Below are 21,883 nucleotides of genomic sequence, written 5' to 3' on the forward strand. Positions count from 1 at the left end.
AAAGGGATAGCGCCTTGACGGGCTTAGCTAGTGCCCAAAAACAGGCCGAGGACCAAACAAAACGTCTATTAGAAGTCGAGGATCAGTTGCAAATAGCTAAAGAGCTGATCAAGGATTTAAGTAAAAAACTGGCCGCGGCAGAGCATGACAAAGGCGTGGTGGAGTATGCCCGTGACGAAGCCATAAGGGCCAAGCAGGAGGCCGAGTTTGCCAGAAATGAGGCTGAGACTGCCAAGGAAACGGCCGAGGATGATGGTTATAATGCGGGGGTAGCTGAAACCCAAGCCATCCTTAAAACCCAGATTCCTGGAGTATGCAGGCTTTACTGCTCCCAGGTTTAGGAAGATGCATTGAAGCGAGCTGGGGTGAATGCTTCATCTGATTTGTGGAAAGCGAAGAACATATTCTACCCTACAGCCATCCGTGAGGCCACTTCCTCCAGCTCCGTGGCTATGAGCGACCAACCCGAAGAAGGGGTCACTCAGTCGGAAAACTTACAGATCGGCGGCTCCCTTGGCAAGACGCTCAAAGAGGAAGAACTTCAGGATGTGATAGAAATATCTCAGCATACGGATCCTGAGGTACCCAAAAAGGTTACTGAGCCCGTGGTTGGCACTCAGATGCCTAATGCTGAGGAACCAGTCATACTTGCCCAGCTCCCACAGGCAATTCCCCTTGCTGTGGTCCCCCAGAGTACCGATACTGACCCTGTTCAGCCTTCCCCAGAAGGGACTATCCTCCAGGGCGTCGAAGTTGATTCCGTTCTGCCTTTCCAGGACGTGGCCGACGCAAAACTAAAGAAATAGAAACCCTGACTAGGCTCCGTATTTGTTTTTAGTTTAACGATTAACTTGTTTCTTTTTCATTTTGAAAACTTTGTAATCCATTAGTAGTTTGAACCTGTTGAACATGTATATATGAAATCCTTTTCTTCCTTTTTCCTTTTGGTTACTTGTTAGTTGCCCTTGTCGGTACTTACTATCGTTTATGAATTTTGAACTAATTTATCTTAACACGTATGAATATTTGTGCATGCGATACATTTAACATCATGTTTCAAAACCTTAGCTTACCTGCACCTGCAGAGCCTTGAACTCATTTCTAACCCTCATTCAATGAAGATATAGGTATCATTTTAAATGTCACGTGTAGTTGCTAAGTCCTGCTTAGTGCCCAGGTTTCTTTAAAGTAGTTGATTTTGATAAGTAGTTGGTTTCCCCATAGGTTTGAGTCTGAGGACCATGCAATACCTTGGTTTTGTTCAAAACTTGATTTTGATAAGTAGTTGGTTTCCCCATAGGTTTGAGTCCGAGGACCATGCAATACCTTGGTTCTGTCCAAAACTTGATAGATATTGATAAGTAGTTGGTTTCCCCATAGGTTTGAGTCCGAGGACCATGCAATACCTTGGTTCTATCCAAAACTTGATTTTGATAAGTAGTTGGTTTCCCCATATGTTTGAGTCCGAGGACCATGCAATACCTTGGTTCTGTCCAAAACTTGATAGATATTGATAAGTAGTTGGTTTCCCCATAGGTTTGAGTCCGAGGACCATGCAATACCTTGGTTTTGTCCAAAACTTGATAGATATTGATAAGTAGTTGGTTTCCCCATAGGTTTGAGTCCGAGGACCATGCAATACCTTGGTTCTGTCCAAAACTTGATTTTGATAAGTAGTTGGTTTCCCCATAGGTTTGAGTCCGAGGACCATGCAATACCCTGGTTCTGTCCAAAACTTGATTCTGATAAGTAGTTGGGGGAATTAACCCCTCGGCTACGACATGAGATCTTGGTTTACGGAGAATTAGCTCCTCGGCCAAGCCCCTAGGACCATCTGTGCTGTTGACGCTACGAAGCGCAGCCCCTAGTAAAGAAAACATAGCCCCTGGTGGAACTTTACGCTAGAACACTACAATCGGTTGTTGGAAATGATAAAGGGACTCTCTCGACCTACCGCCTATGCCAACACACAAGCCTTTCCCACAGACGGCGCCAATTGTAAGGACACAATTTGTAACGACCCATAACAGTGTTGGGTTCGCACGTAAAAAGGCTCAAACAATATCATTTATAGAGCGTGGGTTTGAAAGGCTAGGCCTTGGTCACTAAACGGTGGGTTTTTCGTGGTGTTCATACATGGTTAAGTCGTTTTCGTCCTAGGAGTTTTTCTCCTGGAGGCGGGCTGGGAGGTTCTGGTTTTTGGCCATTTTTCCCCGCCCTCTCCCTGGTACACTAACTTTTACATTATATAGTCTTTCTTGGTTGATCTTAGCCCTCCACTTGTTGGTTAGGCAGGTGCTTACTTCTGTACCCGTCCCATCAGCTGTCCCCTCTTACTTTCTGTTAGTTGCGATGATTGAAGTTACACCGTTCAAGCGTCTTTTCTCATTAACATGATCAGGACGCTGGCGGGTGCATTTAATGCGGAGGGGACGTATTTTCCTTGAACCAATTTTACACCGTACCTTCACGTGGGCCCAATTCCACTCACATCCCCTTCAGGGGGCTGTTTGGGGATAGCCTCCATCAAGACGTTGCTCTTCTCATTGTAGTCCTGGAGTGCCGAGGATAGGGTTGTCCTTAGCTGTTCCCCTCGACACCTCGGCCTTTGATTATTCGTCCTCGGCACACGACCTCCTCGGCACGGGCCATGAGCCTAGATAGAACGTGGGCCGGACCATAAGCTCCCCGGCCCCATAGTTATAATAAATTATTTTGAATTTCAAATTATAATTAATCACTCATAATCACTTGTGGTTAACCTTCGGTTTCAAGAATGCATATTATCCATTGAAATTTGATGTGGCTTCATATTTAGTGGTCCGATTGTTGCACTCAAAATGTCGTTTAGATTGTTAAGATTTTTTTTTTCAATTAATCTCTTATTTATCGAAAGGTCAAAATGACGATTTTTCCCTTAATGATGTAAAATTATGTTTTGGTTTTCTGTTGGGTTAAACTGGCGGTTGCAACAAAGGGGTGTCTACAAGCCCATGCAGTATCGTTCTCGGAACTCAAATTTATATTGCTACGAGAATGAAGCATGCAAGAACAAGAGCAAGACTACCGCTGATTACTACCACAGTAGCACCAAGGGTATTGCTTGACCAAGTCATTGGTAGTTTATGGCAACAACTCGTTCAAGAATCAACAGGTTCAATATTGTGAACAGGATTTTTGAAGGTAGTTGGGATCGATAGGGAAAACAAATGGTGGGAAAGAAACAAAGACCTTGAGGATATCTTATTTACCCTCAAAAAACCTGAACATGACCGAAGCCAAATGTCAATGGCCAGCTTGTCCTTCACTCTGTCAATCTTCAAGGCTCTATGCATCATTGGTGGACCTCACCATCATGCCTCAGGCAAGGCAAAAACTGTGGCTCAGGTTAGAACTTGCAACCCCATTTCTCATTAAGAACCATTGGTTCTGAAACTACATAACAACAATGAACTCTGTCTCTCCTAGAGACCAAGTTATACAAGTGACCAAGTAGACTAATTATCTCACCAGTGGCTTACTACTAAGCCAAGGACGTGTTAGACTTAGCCTTCAATCATTTCAAGTTTAAATATAGTATATATCATTGTACGTAAGGTTTAATTATTAGTATTTGATCTTTTCAATAAAACATGTGTATGATAATTGGTCAAAGAAACATTACCCTGAACAATGACAATGAAGTGCTCCAATTAAATTGGTGTTTTAACATGGGCTAGTAGTGGTGGTTAAGAAATGGTTCACGCATTACATAAAAAATATCATAGCCGTTTAAATTTACCTAGTCTTATATGCTATTTGCGAGAAAATATATAGACCAATTCGGTGACTCCTCTCTATAAATGGACATGTTCTGATCTGCAATATCATTCACACCTCAACCAAGCATTCAGCAAAAATAAACCAAGCATACAGCCTCAAATATGACGAAACTTTTTACTTGCATTCTAACTGTTGCGCTATTGGCTTTGGCATCCCCTCTTGCCTCTGCTCATGACCCTAGTCCATTGCAAGACTTTTGTGTTGCAGTTGACAATCCCAACTCTGCTGGTATGTACCTACTCTATTATGGTTTTCTTGGAGTCGTTTCAAGCTATTTGGATTGATTTTTCTCTTTTAGATTCTACACATTAATGAAAACTTTCTGATATTGGGAATCTTAAAAATTAATGGAATTATTTTTAGAAGCGATATATAATAGCTACATGGGATTTCATTTTTTTGTTTTTTGTTTTTTTTTTTAACGTACATGCATGACATGTTATCATCCTTTTATCATTGAAGCCTCACATTTGTGATATTAACAATCTTTTCTTTTGCAGTATTTGTGAATGGAAAGTTTTGCAAGGACCCAAAGCTTACTACAGTTGATGACTTTATCTTCATGGGGCTTGATGTTCCTAGAAACACCCTTAATCAACTTGGGTCAAATGTCACTCTAGTAAACGTGGACATGTTTCCTGGCCTCAACACTCTAGGGATAGCTTTGGCTCGTGTTGACTACGCACCGTATGGCCTAAATCCTCCCCACATTCACCCTCGTGCCACCGAGCTTTTGACAGTCATAGAGGGTACACTTTTAGTTGGCTTTGTCACATCCAACCCTGATAATCAGCTCTTCACCAAAGTTTTGAACAAGGGAGACATCTTTGTATTTCCAATGGGTCTCATCCACTTTCAGTTCAATATAGGAGAGACCAATGCCGTTGCATTTTCTAGTCTTGATAGCCAAAATCCTGGGCTTATCACAATAGCAAATGCAACTTTTGGATCTAATCCTCCTATCAATCCTTATGTTCTCGCCAAGGCATTCCAACTCGACAAAAGTGTGATTAATTATCTTCAACAAAAATTCTAGTGAAATGATGAACCATTACACAGCTCCAATAAAGTTTGGCATTTTTAATTGTTGTATTTGAAAGTAACAATTTATTTATTTTTTATAGAGGTATTATGATTTTTTTGTTGAGGTATTATGATTTGAATTTGTAATTTCCGTTTTATAATTATTATTCCTTATCGTCAGACCAAGATATCAATTAATTTTTAGTATAATTATTATCAAATAATATTGTTGTTTCTGTGTTTTAACAGTATGACAACGGAAGAATAAATACACAACTAAACCTCAATTAGATATTGTTGTGACGTTTAGTATAATCACATATTTAGCATATTTTCCATTTGTACCGCAATTTGTATATATTTTACTTATGTTTCATATTCTTCTTAAATGGCCAATGGAATAAAGCAATATCAATTGCTATTGATAGTAGCTATATAATAATGGGATATTTTTGAAAATTTACGTCATAAACTATCCAATAATATATATATTTTTAATTAAATTAATGTTTAGAAGGGCAAAAGGTAAGTTCGCGAAAGTAAAAAGAACTGAGCCAAACCCACTTTTTGTATCCAAAACTATATTGAGGGTCCAACTTTGCACACAAATTCACCACAAACCATGCATGAGTGATCATAAAAGTTGTTACTTTCATAAAATTGAGTTGATTATCTAGGTATTACAATAATTGTACATCAAGATCATCACTGTATTGTTAGATATCTCATGTGCAAGAATGACAGAAAATCAACTTAATTTGCAAGTTTTCCATGTTGAATTATCATACTTCCCAATTGACTACCTCTCCAACATCACCAAATTGTAAAAACGTCGGGACCTCAAAAACATTCCTTTCTTCTTGCCATTTTTTTTTTCTTCTCTTATTTTGTTCTTCACTATTTTGAAGCTTGGAGTAGAGTAATTGTTGTCTATTTAATTTTAATTGGTGTCAAATTTTACATCACATGTTCAATTTATTTTTCTTAGTTTTGTTGTCAAGTGATATCCATCATAATGCTTATCATTGAAGTTGAAACGATCACCTTACTAATTTAAGTAAGACTAGTTCATCATCACTACTGTTGAATGTTTTTATATGAAAGCACGACTCACAACCTAATTCTCTTTACAAGAAAAACCAAATAACATCACTTAACTCTAGTATTTTTGAAAATTAAAATTAATATCTTTAATAAATTATTTTAAAAATTTTACACTACACTTAGCCAAAAAAACAGATGAAGTTTTGTTTTTTTCACATCTCATCTACATCAAAAGTTAATTGATGTTTCTAATGATAAAAAATAATCAGTATTGGTCCGACACTATAGATTCAAAGGAGTTTTATTAGTACTTTTGAATATTGTTCTTTTTCTTTTGTGTTAAGGGAGTGTAATTCCCCTGCCATCGTTTGGCCCAATGGATAGCTATGTTCAATTGGACAAAACCGATTACTCTCTATAATCTTCCTAACTTGATGGCTTAGACTTTAAATAAAATATGGTTATAGATCCTCTCTCTCCTTTTCTAATCTACTCTCCTTGTATTCAAATACAATGTATTAATTATTATTATTATTATTTTTAAGGGTAATTACGTTCCACTCCCTTGAAGTTTGAAAAAATGACACTTTACCCCAAACTTGAAGAGAAAAAACACTTTCCCCCCTTAACATTCAATTGAAGAAACTTTATTAAACTAATATTAAAAATCTTGTGTACTAACATGCCATTTGCTTAATGACAAGAAAAGTTTATAAAATTATCTTATTTCATAATTAAAATTTATTATTTAAAATTTTTAATTAAAGTGTATTTTAAAATATTAAGTGTGAATTTTGTTTATTATTTTTTCTTCCTTTTTCAACCAGTCATGGAGAGATTTGCTCTGGCAAGTGTTTTGGTGCTTGATAAATTTTTCATTTTTTATTCTAAATTTACCAATTATTTTTTTACCTAACCATGGTTAAACTTTAGTTAAGAAATTTTTATAAAAATTTAGAAAATTTTTAAAATTTTAAGGTGGAGTATCATTCTTCTAAACCTCAATGACAAGAAAAGTTTCTAAAATTATCTTATTTTGTAATTAAAATTTATTATTTTAAATTTTTAATTAAAGTGTATTTTAAAATATTAAGTGTGAATTTTGTTTATTATTTTTTCTTCTTTTTTTCAACCTGTCATGGAGAGATTTGCTCTGGCAAGTGTTTTGGTGCTTGATAAATTTTTCATTTTTTATTCTAAATTTACCAATTATTTTTTTACCTAACCATGGTGAAACTTTTGTTAAGAAATTCTTATAAAAATTTAGAATATTTTTAAACTCAAGGGATGGGAGTTTAATTATCCATTATTTTTTTAAACAATCTTAAGGGTGTGTTTGGATACCACTTAGTATAAGTTTGAATAGCAAACGCAGCTGGCGTTTGCGTTTTTCCCTAAGTCCCGTGCACTGTTCATGAGACCCATAAGTACGGAATTTAGCAAATATAACTTTAAAATTGGGTCTCACGGGCACTATTCATAGTTTAAAAATTATTTCAATACGGTGTTTTCAGTAATAAATTTTCAGTTTCAGCAATAAACAATATCCAAACAGACCCTTATTTTACTAAAACGGAAAAATTATTGTTAAAAATACTGTAAATAAATGCAAAATTTAGTTGAAATATTACAGTAGAGTCATAAATAGTGCCAAAAAATATAGTGAAATCCATAAATAATAGTAAAAATAAACTGAAGCGGAAAATAATTTTAATTTTTAATTTCAATCAGCAAATTAAGCTTAAACTAGATAGATCCGGATTCGACCCGGTATATCCGGGTCTGGAAACACCGAAAACACCAAAAATTCGGAAAGGCACCAATCAGTGGAAGAAAAGTGCGATCCCAATATCTAATCTTTCTTTCTTTCTTTCTTCTGCTTCGTCTTCTCCTCTTATCTATCAATTTTATAGAACCACTCTGCTTTGTACTGATTTCACCAAATAAAAATGGCCACGAAACTGCAGATATTTACAGGACTAACCCTGGCCTCAACCCCTGCCTCTTCATTGCAGCCCTCTTCCTCTTCTTCTTCTTCTTCTTCTTCTTCTTCAAGCTCTCACAGTCTATGTATGGTCAGGAAGCCACTGACGACCTCGTTTTTTGGCCGTGGAGGTATGTGCCTTTTGCTTCTTTTACTCCATGGATTATTGGGTATCTCTTAAATTTTTCATATAAGATTCAAATCCTTGTTTCTTTATCTGGGTTTCAATTTACGCTCTGTTTGGTTGCATAGAAAAAGAAAAGAAAAGAAAAGAATAGTGAACTCGTTTAATCCGAATATTAGTAGTAGTAGTAGACTTAGTAAAGTTGAAATTTTTGTTTTTTGTTTTTTTTTAATGGGTCTTATTCAAAATTTTATAGTACTACTATCTCAATTCATTTTCTGAGCAATGTGATGCAGTATCTGGGTTTCAATTTACACTCTGTTAGAAAAGAGAAGCATATTGAACTCGTTTAATCCGAATGGTAGTAGTAGACTTGGTAAGTTTGAAATTTTGATTTTGATTTTTTCCTTTTTTTAATGGGTCTTATTCAAAATTTTATGGTACTATCTCAATGAATTAGCTGAGCTATGTGATGCAGTATCTGGGTTTCAGTTTACACTCTGTTTGGTTGCTTAGAAACGAAGAGAAATGAATATTGAACTCGTTTAATCCAAATGGTAGCAGTAGACTTAGTAAAGTTGAAATTTTGATTTTTCCTTTTTTAATGAGTCTTATTCAAAATCTTATAGTACTATCTCAATTCATTTGCTGAGCAATGTGATATAGTATCTGGGTTTCAAATTACACGCTGTTTTGTTGCTTAGAAAAGAAAAGAAATGCATATTGAACTTGTTTAATCCGAATGGTAGTTGTAGACTTAGAAAAGTTTGAAATTTTCATTTTCCTTTTCCTTTTTTTTAATGGGTCTTATTCAAAACTTTATACTACCATCTCAATGCATTTGCTGAGCAATTTGATACAGTATCTGGGTTTCAATTTACACTCTGTTTGGTTGCTTAGAGTAGAATTGATTATTGAACTCGTATAATCTGAATGGTAGAAGTAGACTTAGTGAAGTTTGAAATTTTGATTTTTTCTTTTTCTTTTTAATGGGTCTTGTTAAAATTTTTATGATGGTGTCTTAATGCATTTGCTGAGCAATGTGATACAACAGTGGTGAATTTGAAAAGTTGTTTCTGGTATGAATGCATTATTTGTTTTATTTATTTTTATTTTAAAGAACAGCTTACTGAATTTTTATGATTTTTTTTAACATGTATTTTGTGGCTGAGCCCCTGTTTATATTGCTTAATTATAGAAATTTGATCAAATTATTTATACTCATGGATTTGTGAACTAAGTTTGGTATTTCAGATTATCAACTCTTGTGTATTTAGATTTTTGGAGCTAATTGTATAAGGTTGTGTTTAGTGCATAATGCTCCCACTTTTGGAGCTGTTTGTCTAATATGTTATTATGGTTTTCCCATCTAGGTGTGCTTACTGTAATAAAAGTTTACTTTTGATGTGTAATTCTACACTTAGCTAATGCCAGAATTATGCTATAGAAAGGAACTATCTAGAAATATTTCAAGTAGTATGTATATGAGAGCAACATGCATATTGATGTGAACTTTATACTCATGAGACACCAAGGAGCTAAAGGAGTATGGGACTCAAATTGTTTTGGTATCCTGATTTGACTCATTAAGCAATGATGCAAGAGAATGTTTAAGAAAGTGATGAATTTCTTGCTATAATTCTATTTTCTTTGTGGAGCTAAGTGTAAAAATATGAGATTCAATGAATTTTTTTTAGATGATCTAGATGGGGCTGAAATGAGCTTGATGTGTGTTTGTTAGCATTATTTGATTGAACCACAAACATGTTGAGGACAAAGCTATTTTTTGGAAGTATGCGGAACTGGGTTTTCAAGCACCTTCTCTCAAGTAAACTTGTCTCTCAAAGTTGTTCAGAAACATAAGAAGCTTTTCAAGCAAAGGACTTAAGCATCATGCCATTTACAAGGAGAGGACTAGATTTGGAGAATGCATGTGCTCAATACTTGGAAAGGAGCTTTCCCAAGTAAACTTGTATGTCAAAGTAGCCCTCAAATATAGGTTCCTCAAGCAAAGTGAATTATGGATCATGCTATATACGAGGAGATGAGTTAGTATATGCATGTCTACATACAAGATAATAATGTAGCCACATAATAGAAAAGAAAAAAAATCCTGGCATCTTGAGCCCTTTTCATGAGTTGGAAGTTCGTAATTGGAATAGGATTTCTCATGGTGGATAGTTGGCTGGAGTTTTATTTTTCAGAAAATTTTATCTATATGCGTATCATGAATTTGAGGCACTGACATTACACAGTTCTGAAATTTACTTAAGGTTAATACTTTGATTGGCTGCCTAGCCAAATAAACTCTAAGGTCTCTCTCTTGCTCTCCCCCCCATATGAAATTTCAACTTGTATCACCTGTTTAAACTCATATGGGAAATATTCATTTTGCTCACAGTAAAAGTTGTGGGGTTAAGAATTGCTGCTTCCAACCAATCTCGTTGTAGGCAACGTGGAGGTTCTCTTGCTGCTGGTATGAACCTTTTTGACCGGTTTGCTAGGGTTGTCAAGGTGAGATATCAGGAATTGTTCACATGCATTTATGTAATATTTATTGTGGTCTGCTTATCATGATGGCTCCTAACTGCTATTTGTTGTATAAAACATATAACATGATATAGTTTTCTCTTTTTTGCAGTCTTATGCAAATGCAGTAATAAGTTCATTTGAAGATCCTGAGAAAATTTTAGAGCAAACAGTGCTTGAAATGAATGAAGATTTGACAAAGATGCGTCAGGCTACAGCACAAGTAAAGCATCAGTATCTTGCTCATTTCTAAATTTTCCTTTCTGTCAGTTTCTTCTCCTGGATTTTTCCAAATTTTTTTCAATTGTTTAGTCTGAAGTTTCTTTTTCAATCTTTCATTCTTTTTTGTTCTTCTATTTTATAAAGGCAAACTAGATACTGTATTATAATGCTCATTAAACATATGGGTGGTATTAAACTCTTGATAGACTTGGATATCTTATAATTCTCTTCTCTATGCATGGCCAGTGTATAACATCGAGATTTTTATCCCTCTCTCTCCATCTTCATGTGTGAAATTGTTGTGTTTTTTTTTGGGTGAAGGTTTTGGCATCTCAAAAGCAGTTGGAAAACAAGTACAAGGCTGCGCAACAAGCTTCTGAAGATTGGTAATTTATTAGTGGAGTTATTACCTTACTTATAAAATAAAATAAAATAAGAAGAAAGAAAGAGTGGAGTTATTAACTTGGTTTCCGTAGTATAGTGGTGAATACATTATAATCTGTTGATTTAAATTTAATATAGGTATCATAACTAATAAAAAAAAAATTAATATAGGTATCGTAGAGCACAATTAGCTCTTCAGAAAGGAGAAGAAGATCTTGCACGCGAAGCTCTAAAGAGGCGTAAATCTTATGCTGTAAGTTTCATCTTTAGAGGTGTTTTTAAGCTAGTAGTTCAGATTTGTCATTTTGGATTTATAATGAGAATTCTAACTAATTTTGAAGGTAAAATGCTAGTAAGTGATCAATAATGATCCTTTAATCTTTTCTTTTTGTTATAAATTTCCTACCATGACCTTTCCTAGACCCTGCAAAAGTGGGAGCTTTTTGTATTGGGTACGGCCTTATTATCTTTTTTATGATAAATAGTGCAATTTTTTTTTATGCACTGTGTTTACATTGATTGCATAGATCAAGCATACATATTATAAGACCACATCTGTAGGTGCGCTCCTCGACCTTACAAGAAATGGGGGAAAAAAAAAATTACTTTGGGTTTACAATAGAAGATGATAATTTGAATCCCTTTCCTGAAATGTGTGTCATCAAATTAACTTGTATTCAGATGGGTTTGGCAAATTAGAAACCAAAATTTACATATTATAGATCAGCAAAACATCATGATGAATTTGTTCTTTTCTTGCTTTTCATGACTCTTACGTCTACCTCCATTGCCTGGCAGCCGAGATATCTTAGAAAGGGTTATGAATAGAAGAATTTTGGACAAAATATAGCCACTAGGCTGAGGAACTGGCTATTTAGTTTAGCTTTTATTTATCTACTGCTATCATGTATATCAGGATAAGCTGCTTACATAAAAAATTAAAATTTTTTTGAATTGACTGATTTTTGCTGATGCAAGAGGGTGTGACTAAAAAGGTGGAGCTATGTAGGCATGCCTTGGAAGCTGGACTTTAGTAAGGCAACACTTTGAAGGATTTGATGTACACAATGATGATTATTTTTAAATCTTTTTGCAGGATAATGCTAATGCTTTGAAATCTCAACTTGATCAACAGAAAAGTGTTGTTGAGAATCTTGTCTCTAACACACGGGTATGTAGATATATCTTTTCTCATGCTTCATTCACCTCTATTTGTGGTTATTTTGATTGAAACTTATGTTTGAAATACTGTTGTTTATTAGTTGTCTGCATCCCTGCGAAGGAGCCATGTTTTGGTTTGATGTATAAAAATTTGAACTAAAAGGACGCAATTTAGTAATATAATTGGCGAAACAGAGCAAGTTATTATTTAGAATGCATTTAATTAGTTTTTGTTTGTCAAAGTTTGTATAACTCATTTTAGGTATTGTCAGAATTTTATTTAAAAAAAAAAAAAAAAAAAACCCAGCTATTACGAGGGCCACAGAATTGTGGGAGAGAAGCTGTGATTGTCTTGTTATAGATTTCAGTTACATAGTTGTATTTTGAACTTTGAATGAAGACATGAAGCTAGGCAGAAAGCTGAGGCAATGACTTGTTTCTATATTCTATCAAAAACCAACTGAAATGCTAATTATAATGAGATCAATTTTGTTTGGTGTACAGAGACTGATGGATTAACTTAGCCATATGCTGGCTGTATTTGCAATCATTTTTTATTTCATAACTATCAGAATGTTATTGAGTGTTATGAGTATACATCAAGGAATTTGTTAAACTTCATTCTATAATTTCATTGTGTAGCTTTTGGAGAGTAAGATACAGGAAGCAAGATCAAAGAAAGATACTTTGAAAGCACGTGCTCAGTCTGCAAAGTTTGTCTTCCATCACCCTTTCCCATCATTATGTTCCTCTTGCTGATCTCTTGGTTCCTTAATGTTGTTGGTAATGGCCACTTTGGTGTTCAGGACTTCAAACAAAGTGAGTGAGATGTTGGGGAATGTCAATACAAGTAATGCTCTTTCAGCTTTTGAAAAGATGGAAGAGAAAGGTGAGACATTTAGACTGTCAGAATCCTCTCTAAATCCATGTATTGCCCATTTTGAATTAAAAAAAATTACAATCTTGGTTTTTTCTGCATTTGAGCTCTCCTCCTCCCCAGGCCACTACTGAAAGAATTGAGTTTCAATTCAGTCAACCTTTTTCCTTTAAAAATTGAAAAAATAAAACTTTATTACATGCAGAAAATGCTGCTGGGTTTGGAATCTGATCATTCCTCTTTTTAAAATTGTCTACCATTGGCTGTGTGGCTTAGTATACTCTGATTTGAGGTTGTCTTGTGTTCTAAATGATTTTACTGAAGGCATTTTAGTACTCTTACGGTTCTTTTACCATCAAGTGCAAATGCAGTTGATTTCATGGGACACTTGGAGAAGATAATGATAGAGAACACTGAATTTTGTGTAACTTCTGAGAATGTAGAAGTTCATGATACAATTTTTTTTATAAAAAACTTCAAGGGATTATCGGAGCATCCATGCATGCACGCATGTGCACACAAAATTTATTTTAAGAACTCTTTGTCATTACTTGGGTCTTATTTTAATTAACTATTTGTCCATTGGGTCTTATTTTAGACCTTTTTAGCAAGTAAGGTCATTAGTATTATATTTAATTTCCTAGTGTCAAAGTTTTTTTGTAATCAAATAAATGGGCTTTGGCCTAAGTGAATTAGGGTTTAGTCCTTGTAGTCTATAGAAGTTACTATTGTACTCCATTGGGGAGAAGTTTATGATTGATTTATAAAATTTCTATTAGAATTTTTTCCAATGACTTTGTGGTGGTGTTGATTCTAGGCAACCATAGTTGCGGATTCTTAGGTTTTCTATCCTGCTTGGTACTTAAACTGAACAACTTGGTGCAGATTTCTGGATTTATTTTATTTTACTTTTGTTTTCCCACAAATTTCTCTAGAGAATTTCATCTTGCATGAGAGAGAGAGAGAGAGAGAGAGAGAGAGAGCTTTCCAGTCTTTGAAAGGGGAGAAATGAAATTTTTTATTTTATTTTTGATTGAAGTCAAGTGTACTAAAATAAGCTCACTATGCTATATGTTTGCTCCTGGTGACATCCATGAGTACATGCTTTGGTTGGCTAAAGTTTTAAACTCAAAGATTCAAAATATATTCATCATTGTGTCCTGTAAAGTCAAATGGAACCCCTTCAGTCACATCTGAAAATACTGGTTACAATAGTACTTGATAATATTGCTTTTTCTGAACTAAAATATGTGGTCACTCTTTGCATAACATCTTATTCTGCAGTCCCTGAAGAATGAATCTGGATGTATCATACTGATTGCATTTTTTTTTCCTATTTAGTTTTGTTTGTCGTATTTAATTTAATTTGATTTAATTTATTGTTTTTCATCTTGATAGTGTTGGCAATGGAATCCCAAGCAGAAGCTATTGGTCAATTAACTACTGATGATCTTGAAGGAAAGGTAGTAATCGTTTCCCATTCTTTTTTCTCCCATTCCATATCTTGTGAATTTAGATAGATCCCTGCAACTGTTGTGTTTATTCTGGGATTAAGTCGATGAGCAAAGCTCAGCACACCATGTGGAAATTTGTTTGGACGTATATGCTAAATTTAAGTGGATGTTTGTTATAACCTGAATCTGAAGTTTAAAGTGGTTTTCAAGTAAAAAATTCAGATGCTGATCATTTTGGAGTTTTTTCTTTTTCTTTTTTTTTTTTTTTTTTTTTTTTTTTTTTTTTAAAGTAACATAAAAATTTTATTTAAAAAACACAGCCCAGTACATAGGAAATGTACTAAAGGGGCAAAAACATCAAGAAACCAAATTACAATGATCAAGCAAAACAGGAAGGGAAAGACAAGAAATAGATGGTGAAACTAAACACCATTCGAGAAGAGTAAAAAAGAAAAAAGACTTAAACTCAAGAATGGACCGTTCGCATCCCTCAAAACTTCTATCATTCCTTTCTCGCCAGATACACCACATCAAATAGTGCGGCACAATCCTCCATATAGCTATATTGCGATGTCGCTTGAAATTGCATGACCAAGAATCCAACAAATCCACTACCCTTTGCGGCATCACCCAACAAATACCAAACAAGCAAAAGACCACACTCCACATCTCATATGCTATAGGACAATGAAGGAGGAGATGATCTACAGATTCCCCACACCTTTTGCACATATAACACCACTCAAGAACAACAAAATACCTCTTTCGAAGATTATCCGTAATTAGAATCTTGCCTAAAGCAGCAGTCCAAGAAAAAAAAGCTACCCGAGGAGGAACCTTCGATTGCCACACCATTTTCCACGGGAAAGAAACGATAGTAGAAGGGGATAGAGAATGATAATACCCACTCACCTCGAAACCTCGCCCACTAGTTGGCTTCCAACAAAGTTTGTCAGAACCAACACCTCGCACCTTCGTGGAATAGATCAAAACCATAAACAAATCTAAAGATTGTGACTCTTGATCATTCATTGAACGACGAAATTGTAAGTCCCAAAATATTCTCCTATTTGAGTAACGCATAACCTCAGAGACCGAAGCATCCCTTGTTCTACTAATGTTATATAAATCTGGAAACATCTCCTTAAGAGGATGATCCCTATACCACACATCATCCCAAAACTTTACTCGAGTACCATCACCCATATCATATTGAAGGAACTTGGAAAAATTCAACCAGCCACTTCTATTGAACTTCCACATACAAACACCATATGCCCTAGACACAAATTTTGTACACCAACCACCCCACTCATTCCCATACTTTGCCTCAATGACCCTTCTCCAAAGGGCATCATTCTCCAAATCATAACGCCACAACCATTTGCCTAATAAGGCAAAATTAAACCTTTTCAAACACCGAATTCCTAATCCTCCATTCTTCATTGGCCTACATACCTTAGAGCAATTTATTAAATGAAGTTTACGTTCGTCACCAAAACCAGTCCAAAGAAAATCTCTCTGTAATTTCTCCATTTGCTTAGCCACCTTAGCTGGAATAGGGAGAAGAGAAAGAAAATAAGTAGGCAAGCTAGAAAGAGTACTCTTAATAAGGGTAACCTTACCCCCCTTAGATAAATACAACCTATACAACCTCTTCCATCCGGCTAGCCTTTGCTCCATCTTCTCCAAAATAGGATTCCAAATTGTCTTATCTTTAAAGGTAGTGCTCTGAAGACCTAAATATTTCAACGGAAGAGCAGACTCCCTACAACCCAAAATCTCCACTAACTCATGTAGATTATGCACATCCCCAACTGGAACCAATTTAGACTTTCCTAGATTAATTTTTAACCCTGACACCTCCTCAAATTTAAAGAGAATTCCACGCAGAGCTGTTATATGATTGATGTCAACATCACAGAAAACAAGGGTATCATCCGCAAACAACAAATGAGATACTGTCATCAAGGAACCAGTCGCATTCCCAACTGTGAAGCCCAAAAACTGTCTTGCTACAGTAGCTGCAACCAACATACGGCTCAAGGCCTCCATGACAATATCAAAGAGAAAAGGGAATAAATGATCACCTTGCCGAAGTCCTCTAGAACTCCCAAAAAAATCAGATGGGGAACTATTGATCAAAATGGAGAATTTAACAATTGATATACAACACCTAATCCACCTTCTCCACTTTTTAGAAAATCCACACTGTTGTAACAAAAACATGAGAAACTCCCACTTCACATGGTCGTACGCTTTCTCAATATCCAGTTCGCACAACACCCTCGGAACCCCTGCCTTCAATCTAATGTCTAAATACTTAGAAGCAATAAGGACAGAATCTAAAATCTGTCAACCTTTCACAAAGGCATTTTGGGAATCTAAAATAAGACCGTGTGCCACCCTTTGAATTTGATTGGCTAACACCTTAGCAATAATCTTGTACAACCCTCCCACCAAACTAATAGGCCGAAAGTCTTTGACATCCACATCATCATTTTTCTTAGGAATGAGTGCAAGAAAAGTAGCATTAAGGCTCTTTTCAAACACAGCATGGGCTTGAAAATTATGAAACACATTCATAATATCTGTTTTCACAATGCTCCAACAAGACTGAAAAAATGCCATTGTAAAGCCAATCGGATTTGGCGCTTTATCACCATTGAAATCATGGACCACTCCAAATACTTCATCCTCATCAAAAGATCTATCCAACCAAGTAGCATCTTCCTCAGAAATTCTAGTAAAAACAACCTCAACCAAAAGAGGTCTATGGACCTCATTCTCCGAGTATAACTGCCTATAGAAATGAGTAATGCACCCCTTAATGATCCCCTGATCCATAAATAACTCCCCATCCACCATAAGCCTATCGATAGTATTACATCTTCTGTGGGAATTTGCAATACGATGAAAAAATTTTGTGTTCCTGTCTCCCTCTTTAAGAAAGAGAGCCCTAGATTTCTGCCTCCAGCTGATTTCCTCCAACAAAGTTGTTTTTTCTAACTCTCCACAAATTCATTCCTTTTCCATACTTTCTTCCGTTGTAAGAACACAATCATCCTCGATAACTTCCAACACATTAAAATCCTTCCACAAATTCTGCACCCTAAATCCTACATTACCGTACTCCTTCACATTCCATCTCTTCAAATCCAATTTCAACATCTTCAGCTTGTTTGCCAAAGTATAACTGGGAGATCCATGGAAATGATAGGACTCCTACCATGAATAGACCCTTTCCACAAAGCCCTCATCTTTTAACCACATGTTCTCAAACCTAAAAGATTTTTTGCCTCCTTGTAAATTCCCACCCTCAAGTAGGATTGGAAAATGATTCAATAGCAACCTAGATAGTTGGCATTGACAAACAAATGGAAATTTCTCCTCCCAATCTGCTGACAAAAGAAACCTGTCCAATATAGATCTTGAAGCAACCTCTCTAGAATTAGACCAAGTGAAATTCCCCCCCAACTAGAGGTAGATCAACAAGGCTTTGCTCTGAAATAAAAGCTGAAAACCAATGCATAGCTGTAGTGAAATTCGTAGAACCAAAACATTCAAAAGGAAACCGCACCACATTAAAATCGCCTCCCACAGACCAAGGCACATCCCACCAACTACATAAGCCAGATAACTCCTCCCATAAGAAATGGTGTTCAATGCATTTAATCTTTTGTGTCACTTTCAATCTATCTTGCATGGTAAATTTTGCTACATGATTAAGTGATTCTCCAATATTTTTGACATATTATTTTGTTTGAACTAAGATGCATTTTGTGTTACTGAAATTCCTCACCATAGGACACATATCTAACAAGCCATGCTATTGTGTAATATGTCATAGTTACCATTAGAATAATGGTTGAGTTATTAAATTCATCATTTCCTATCAGTTTCCTACCTATCCTTTAAAGTTAATTTTTTCACGTATTGCACCCTCCTTATTGAGGGGAAGTCTTGGCCCACACATGAGAGGGAGTGTTTGAAATTTATTTACTCATACCAATTCCTATCAACTTAAATATTTGGGACAAGTGATAATTTATCAGTTGCAATGCCATTATAAGTGTTATGTGGGAATGAGTTTGAGTCACAGACACATACTATCAACAATTGTGCCCTACTGGGCTTGATGACTGCCTGAGTTCATCATATATCTCCATAACTAGGTTGTGGGAGAAGATGGCTCTCGAGAGTTATGGCAGTCTGTTATTGATATGTTTGTTAGGGAGGGGAATATGATGTCATTGAGCTTGGACTAATTGAGAGGTATGTTGTATGCGACTGACTGGTTAATACATTTATGTACCAGTGATGCGAATGCCCAGTGGAGAGCAGCATTTAAAATTCTGCCATGGTCTGGTCCTTCTCAGAGTTCTTAGACCTTCCTCAGCTGAATTCTCTTGAATTCTAAATCAGCCCTATTTTGCAATTATTCATCCTTGGACAATTTTCAGTAGATAGTGAGCGGGTTTTGATAAATGTCATCAATGCACACACAGACACATGGCTGTCTTAGATGTTCTGACATAGCCACTAGTGTGCAAGCACACTTGCATGTATATTGGTAAAATAAATCATTGTTAACATATGGATTGCAAAAGCAAGCCTCAGAAAGTAGACAAGAACTTTAACACTATCCACGTCACACTTATGGCTCTCTTTTCCTTTCTATTGCTTATGAATAACATGATTGAGATATGTTTATTCGTCTAAAATGAAGAAAAAATGGGGCAGTATTAGAAGAGAAAGTAGGGAGAAAAGAGAGAACAATTAAGAAGGATATGGATAGCCCTGACATAAATCATTGTCAAAGAGATAGTGTTATAATTACTTTTTATTTTGAAAGTATGATAGGGTTAATTTGGTATCTGGTATGAAAAAGATTAAGAGAAACTGTTTGAAAAGTCAACTCCAGTTGTTTTATACATTAGCATTGATGAGTTGGAAAGTTGGCTCCTCCTCACTCCTTTCTTATTTATGGATTTTATCATATAAAAAAACATGATTGTTAACAAGGTAACTAGTGACATGCCCTGAATAAGACTGAGTACTGTAGATGGATCATTTAATTGACCACAGTTTGTTGGGGGATTGAGGCTTAATTTGTTGAGTTTATCTTAATACTATAAGTAAATTATGTTTCGAATATCTAAAATCATAATGGTTTTATACTTAAAAAAAAAAAAAAAAAAAAAAATCATAATGGTTTTAATTGTGAGACTGGTTTGTCTCACAAATTTACCTGTTGCCTTTTTTTTTTCTTTCCCCATCTGATTATCTCAAATCAATCATCTGACATTCAGTTGATTGTAGTGCATGATGACCTTACTGATTTAATCCAAGCTATTGATTTGTCAGACAAGATTATATGGTTTTAACTGCGTTGATGGTTCCTTCTCAGAAAATATATATCTAATTTTGTTATGCATTATCCATGGTGCAGTTTGCATTGCTAGAAGGCGCATCAGTTGATGATGATCTAGCAAACCTGAAAAAAGAAATATCTGGTGGCTCAAAGGTATGCCTTATACAGTTATACTTCCTATTATAGGGAAAGAACAGTGTTGGTAAAAGTGTTAGGCCAAGTACAGAGACCTCTTGGAGCCTAGGTGCGAAGCGCAAAGCATGAGCGCGCACTTGATTGAAGTGAAGCTCACATTTAAAAAAAAAAATTTAATAAATTTGAAAATAATTATTAAGGGGCTATACAACAATCAAGTGATCAAATAATCATATAAATTTAAATAAAACATTTTATATACTTCATATAGCATTTATGATATAAGCCCTCCTTTTGTAATTTTACCACAAATATTGCAATTCTGAAAAATACAAGGCTTGCTTTTTTGAATGTGCTCTGCTTTAGAGGCAAAAAGTGCTTGAGCCATGGCACTTCACGCTTTGTGTGCTTCTACTAACACTGGGAAAGTTTGTAAGCATCTTTTGCTAAAATAAAAAAATTTCTGCTTGTTTGGGTTTAAAATTATATGGGTTGCAATTGTTTCCTTTTCCTTCATTTTTCGAGGCAAGCAAACAGGTAGTTTGTAGAAAGGTGGGAAAGAAAAGTTTTGACAGGGCTGAAAGCTTCTAATTTTCTTATTATTGCTTTTTCCATTTTCCTGTCTATTGCTAGGACACTGGTGGAAGAGAGAAAAAATTCAGTATCTATTTTAAAAATTATTTGGTTAAATATTTCTTTTATATTTTCCCGCTTCTAAACCACCATGGACTGTGCCTTGTTTTCCTTCTTTTCACAACAGAAAGGAGAGCTTCCACCAGGAAGAACTGTCAGTACCAGCTCAAACAAGGCATATCCATTCCGAGATTCTGAAATTGAAATGGAGCTTAATGAACTCAGGCAAAGGGCAAAGGATTTTTAGACTTGCAATTTTTCCTGTCTTTTTTTCCCCCTGGACTTTCTTCTTTCAAGCTCAGGATTGGTTTCATTTTGCAGTCAGATTTAACATTGTACAGCCAAAAGGCCAAACAGATAAACATTGTATAGCTAAAAGGCCACGCTTAAATCAATTATAGTGCTGTTTGGAGGGATATGTAATGAACAAAGCTGCATGCTTATGTATGATAACACAATTTTCATGTTCCAAGTGTATGATTACAATTAAACTCTGGGGTACCGCAGCCTATTAATTTATATTTACAATGATTCCTAAAGAGTTCTTCTATAGGTACCAAAAGTTTTATCAAATCTTTCATTTTCTTATGTATTTACCTCACTTGAGCTCACCACAACACAAATGAAAATTAGAGTTTGTGAAAAATTCGGTAGTTTTTTCTTTGTCCATAGACTTTATTCTTAAAATTTTCTTCAATCATTCGTACTTGTTATACAAACAAGGGTACACGCATTTATCATATTGCAATTTTTACTTATCAAAAAAAAAAAAAAAAAAAAAAAAAAAAAAAACAAAAAACAAACAAGGGTACACACTGAGGAATGTGGGAGTCTACGTCGGCCACTATTGGATTGCACTTTGTGACAATGGGTCCTGCAACTAATTGAGTTAATATCTATTATAAGGTCAAGTGAGAATGGTTGCACAGGATGGGTTCACTACTTTTTTTTTTTCTTTTTGCCTGGTTTTTTACATGTCTATAATTGGTTGAGAACGCCTTTGGGTCATCAAATACTCATCTTTGAAGTAATATTTAACATTGTTGAAAACTTCAAATTCAATTTGTGAGTTGGTGAAGGTCTCAGCCTCTCAGCTACTTTTAGAGGCAAAATCTTC

At 35.4% G+C, this 21,883-nt stretch overlaps 2 protein-coding genes across 2 annotated transcripts; both read left to right on the top strand.

Annotated features, from left to right (window-relative positions):
• The first annotated feature begins 3,923 nt into the window (after positions 1-3,923).
• Positions 3,924-4,858, top strand: LOC115962817 (germin-like protein subfamily 1 member 7). Its single transcript, XM_031081690.1, has 2 exons — positions 3,924-4,050; positions 4,323-4,858. The coding sequence occupies exons 1-2, from the start codon at positions 3,924-3,926 to the stop codon at positions 4,856-4,858; spliced, it is 663 nt and encodes a 220-aa protein (XP_030937550.1).
• Positions 4,859-7,649: 2,791 nt separating this feature from the next.
• Positions 7,650-21,257, top strand: LOC115963517 (membrane-associated 30 kDa protein, chloroplastic). Its single transcript, XM_031082532.1, has 11 exons — positions 7,650-8,004; positions 10,399-10,511; positions 10,639-10,749; positions 11,070-11,134; positions 11,304-11,385; positions 12,229-12,303; positions 12,936-13,006; positions 13,100-13,182; positions 14,569-14,633; positions 20,077-20,151; positions 20,894-21,257. The coding sequence occupies exons 1-11, from the start codon at positions 7,839-7,841 to the stop codon at positions 21,011-21,013; spliced, it is 1,026 nt and encodes a 341-aa protein (XP_030938392.1). The 5' UTR covers positions 7,650-7,838; the 3' UTR covers positions 21,014-21,257.
• Positions 21,258-21,883: the final 626 nt, after the last annotated feature.

Source organism: Quercus lobata, chromosome 10 (assembly GCF_001633185.2).
Source record: "Quercus lobata isolate SW786 chromosome 10, ValleyOak3.0 Primary Assembly, whole genome shotgun sequence".
NCBI classification, from domain to species: domain Eukaryota; kingdom Viridiplantae; phylum Streptophyta; class Magnoliopsida; order Fagales; family Fagaceae; genus Quercus; species Quercus lobata.

Bases quoted from the DNA above. Each gene is read 5' to 3' on its own strand.
- LOC115962817 (XM_031081690.1), top strand. From the start codon at position 3,924: ATGACGAAACTTTTTACTTGCATTCTAACTGTTGCGCTATTGGCTTTG. The intron at 4,051-4,322 runs GTATGTACCTAC...TTTCTTTTGCAG, and splicing joins TGACAATCCCAACTCTGCTG to TATTTGTGAATGGAAAGTTT.
- LOC115963517 (XM_031082532.1), top strand. From the start codon at position 7,839: ATGGCCACGAAACTGCAGATATTTACAGGACTAACCCTGGCCTCAACC. The intron at 11,135-11,303 runs GTAATTTATTAG...AAATTAATATAG, and splicing joins CAACAAGCTTCTGAAGATTG to GTATCGTAGAGCACAATTAG. The intron at 12,304-12,935 runs GTATGTAGATAT...TTCATTGTGTAG, and splicing joins ATCTTGTCTCTAACACACGG to CTTTTGGAGAGTAAGATACA.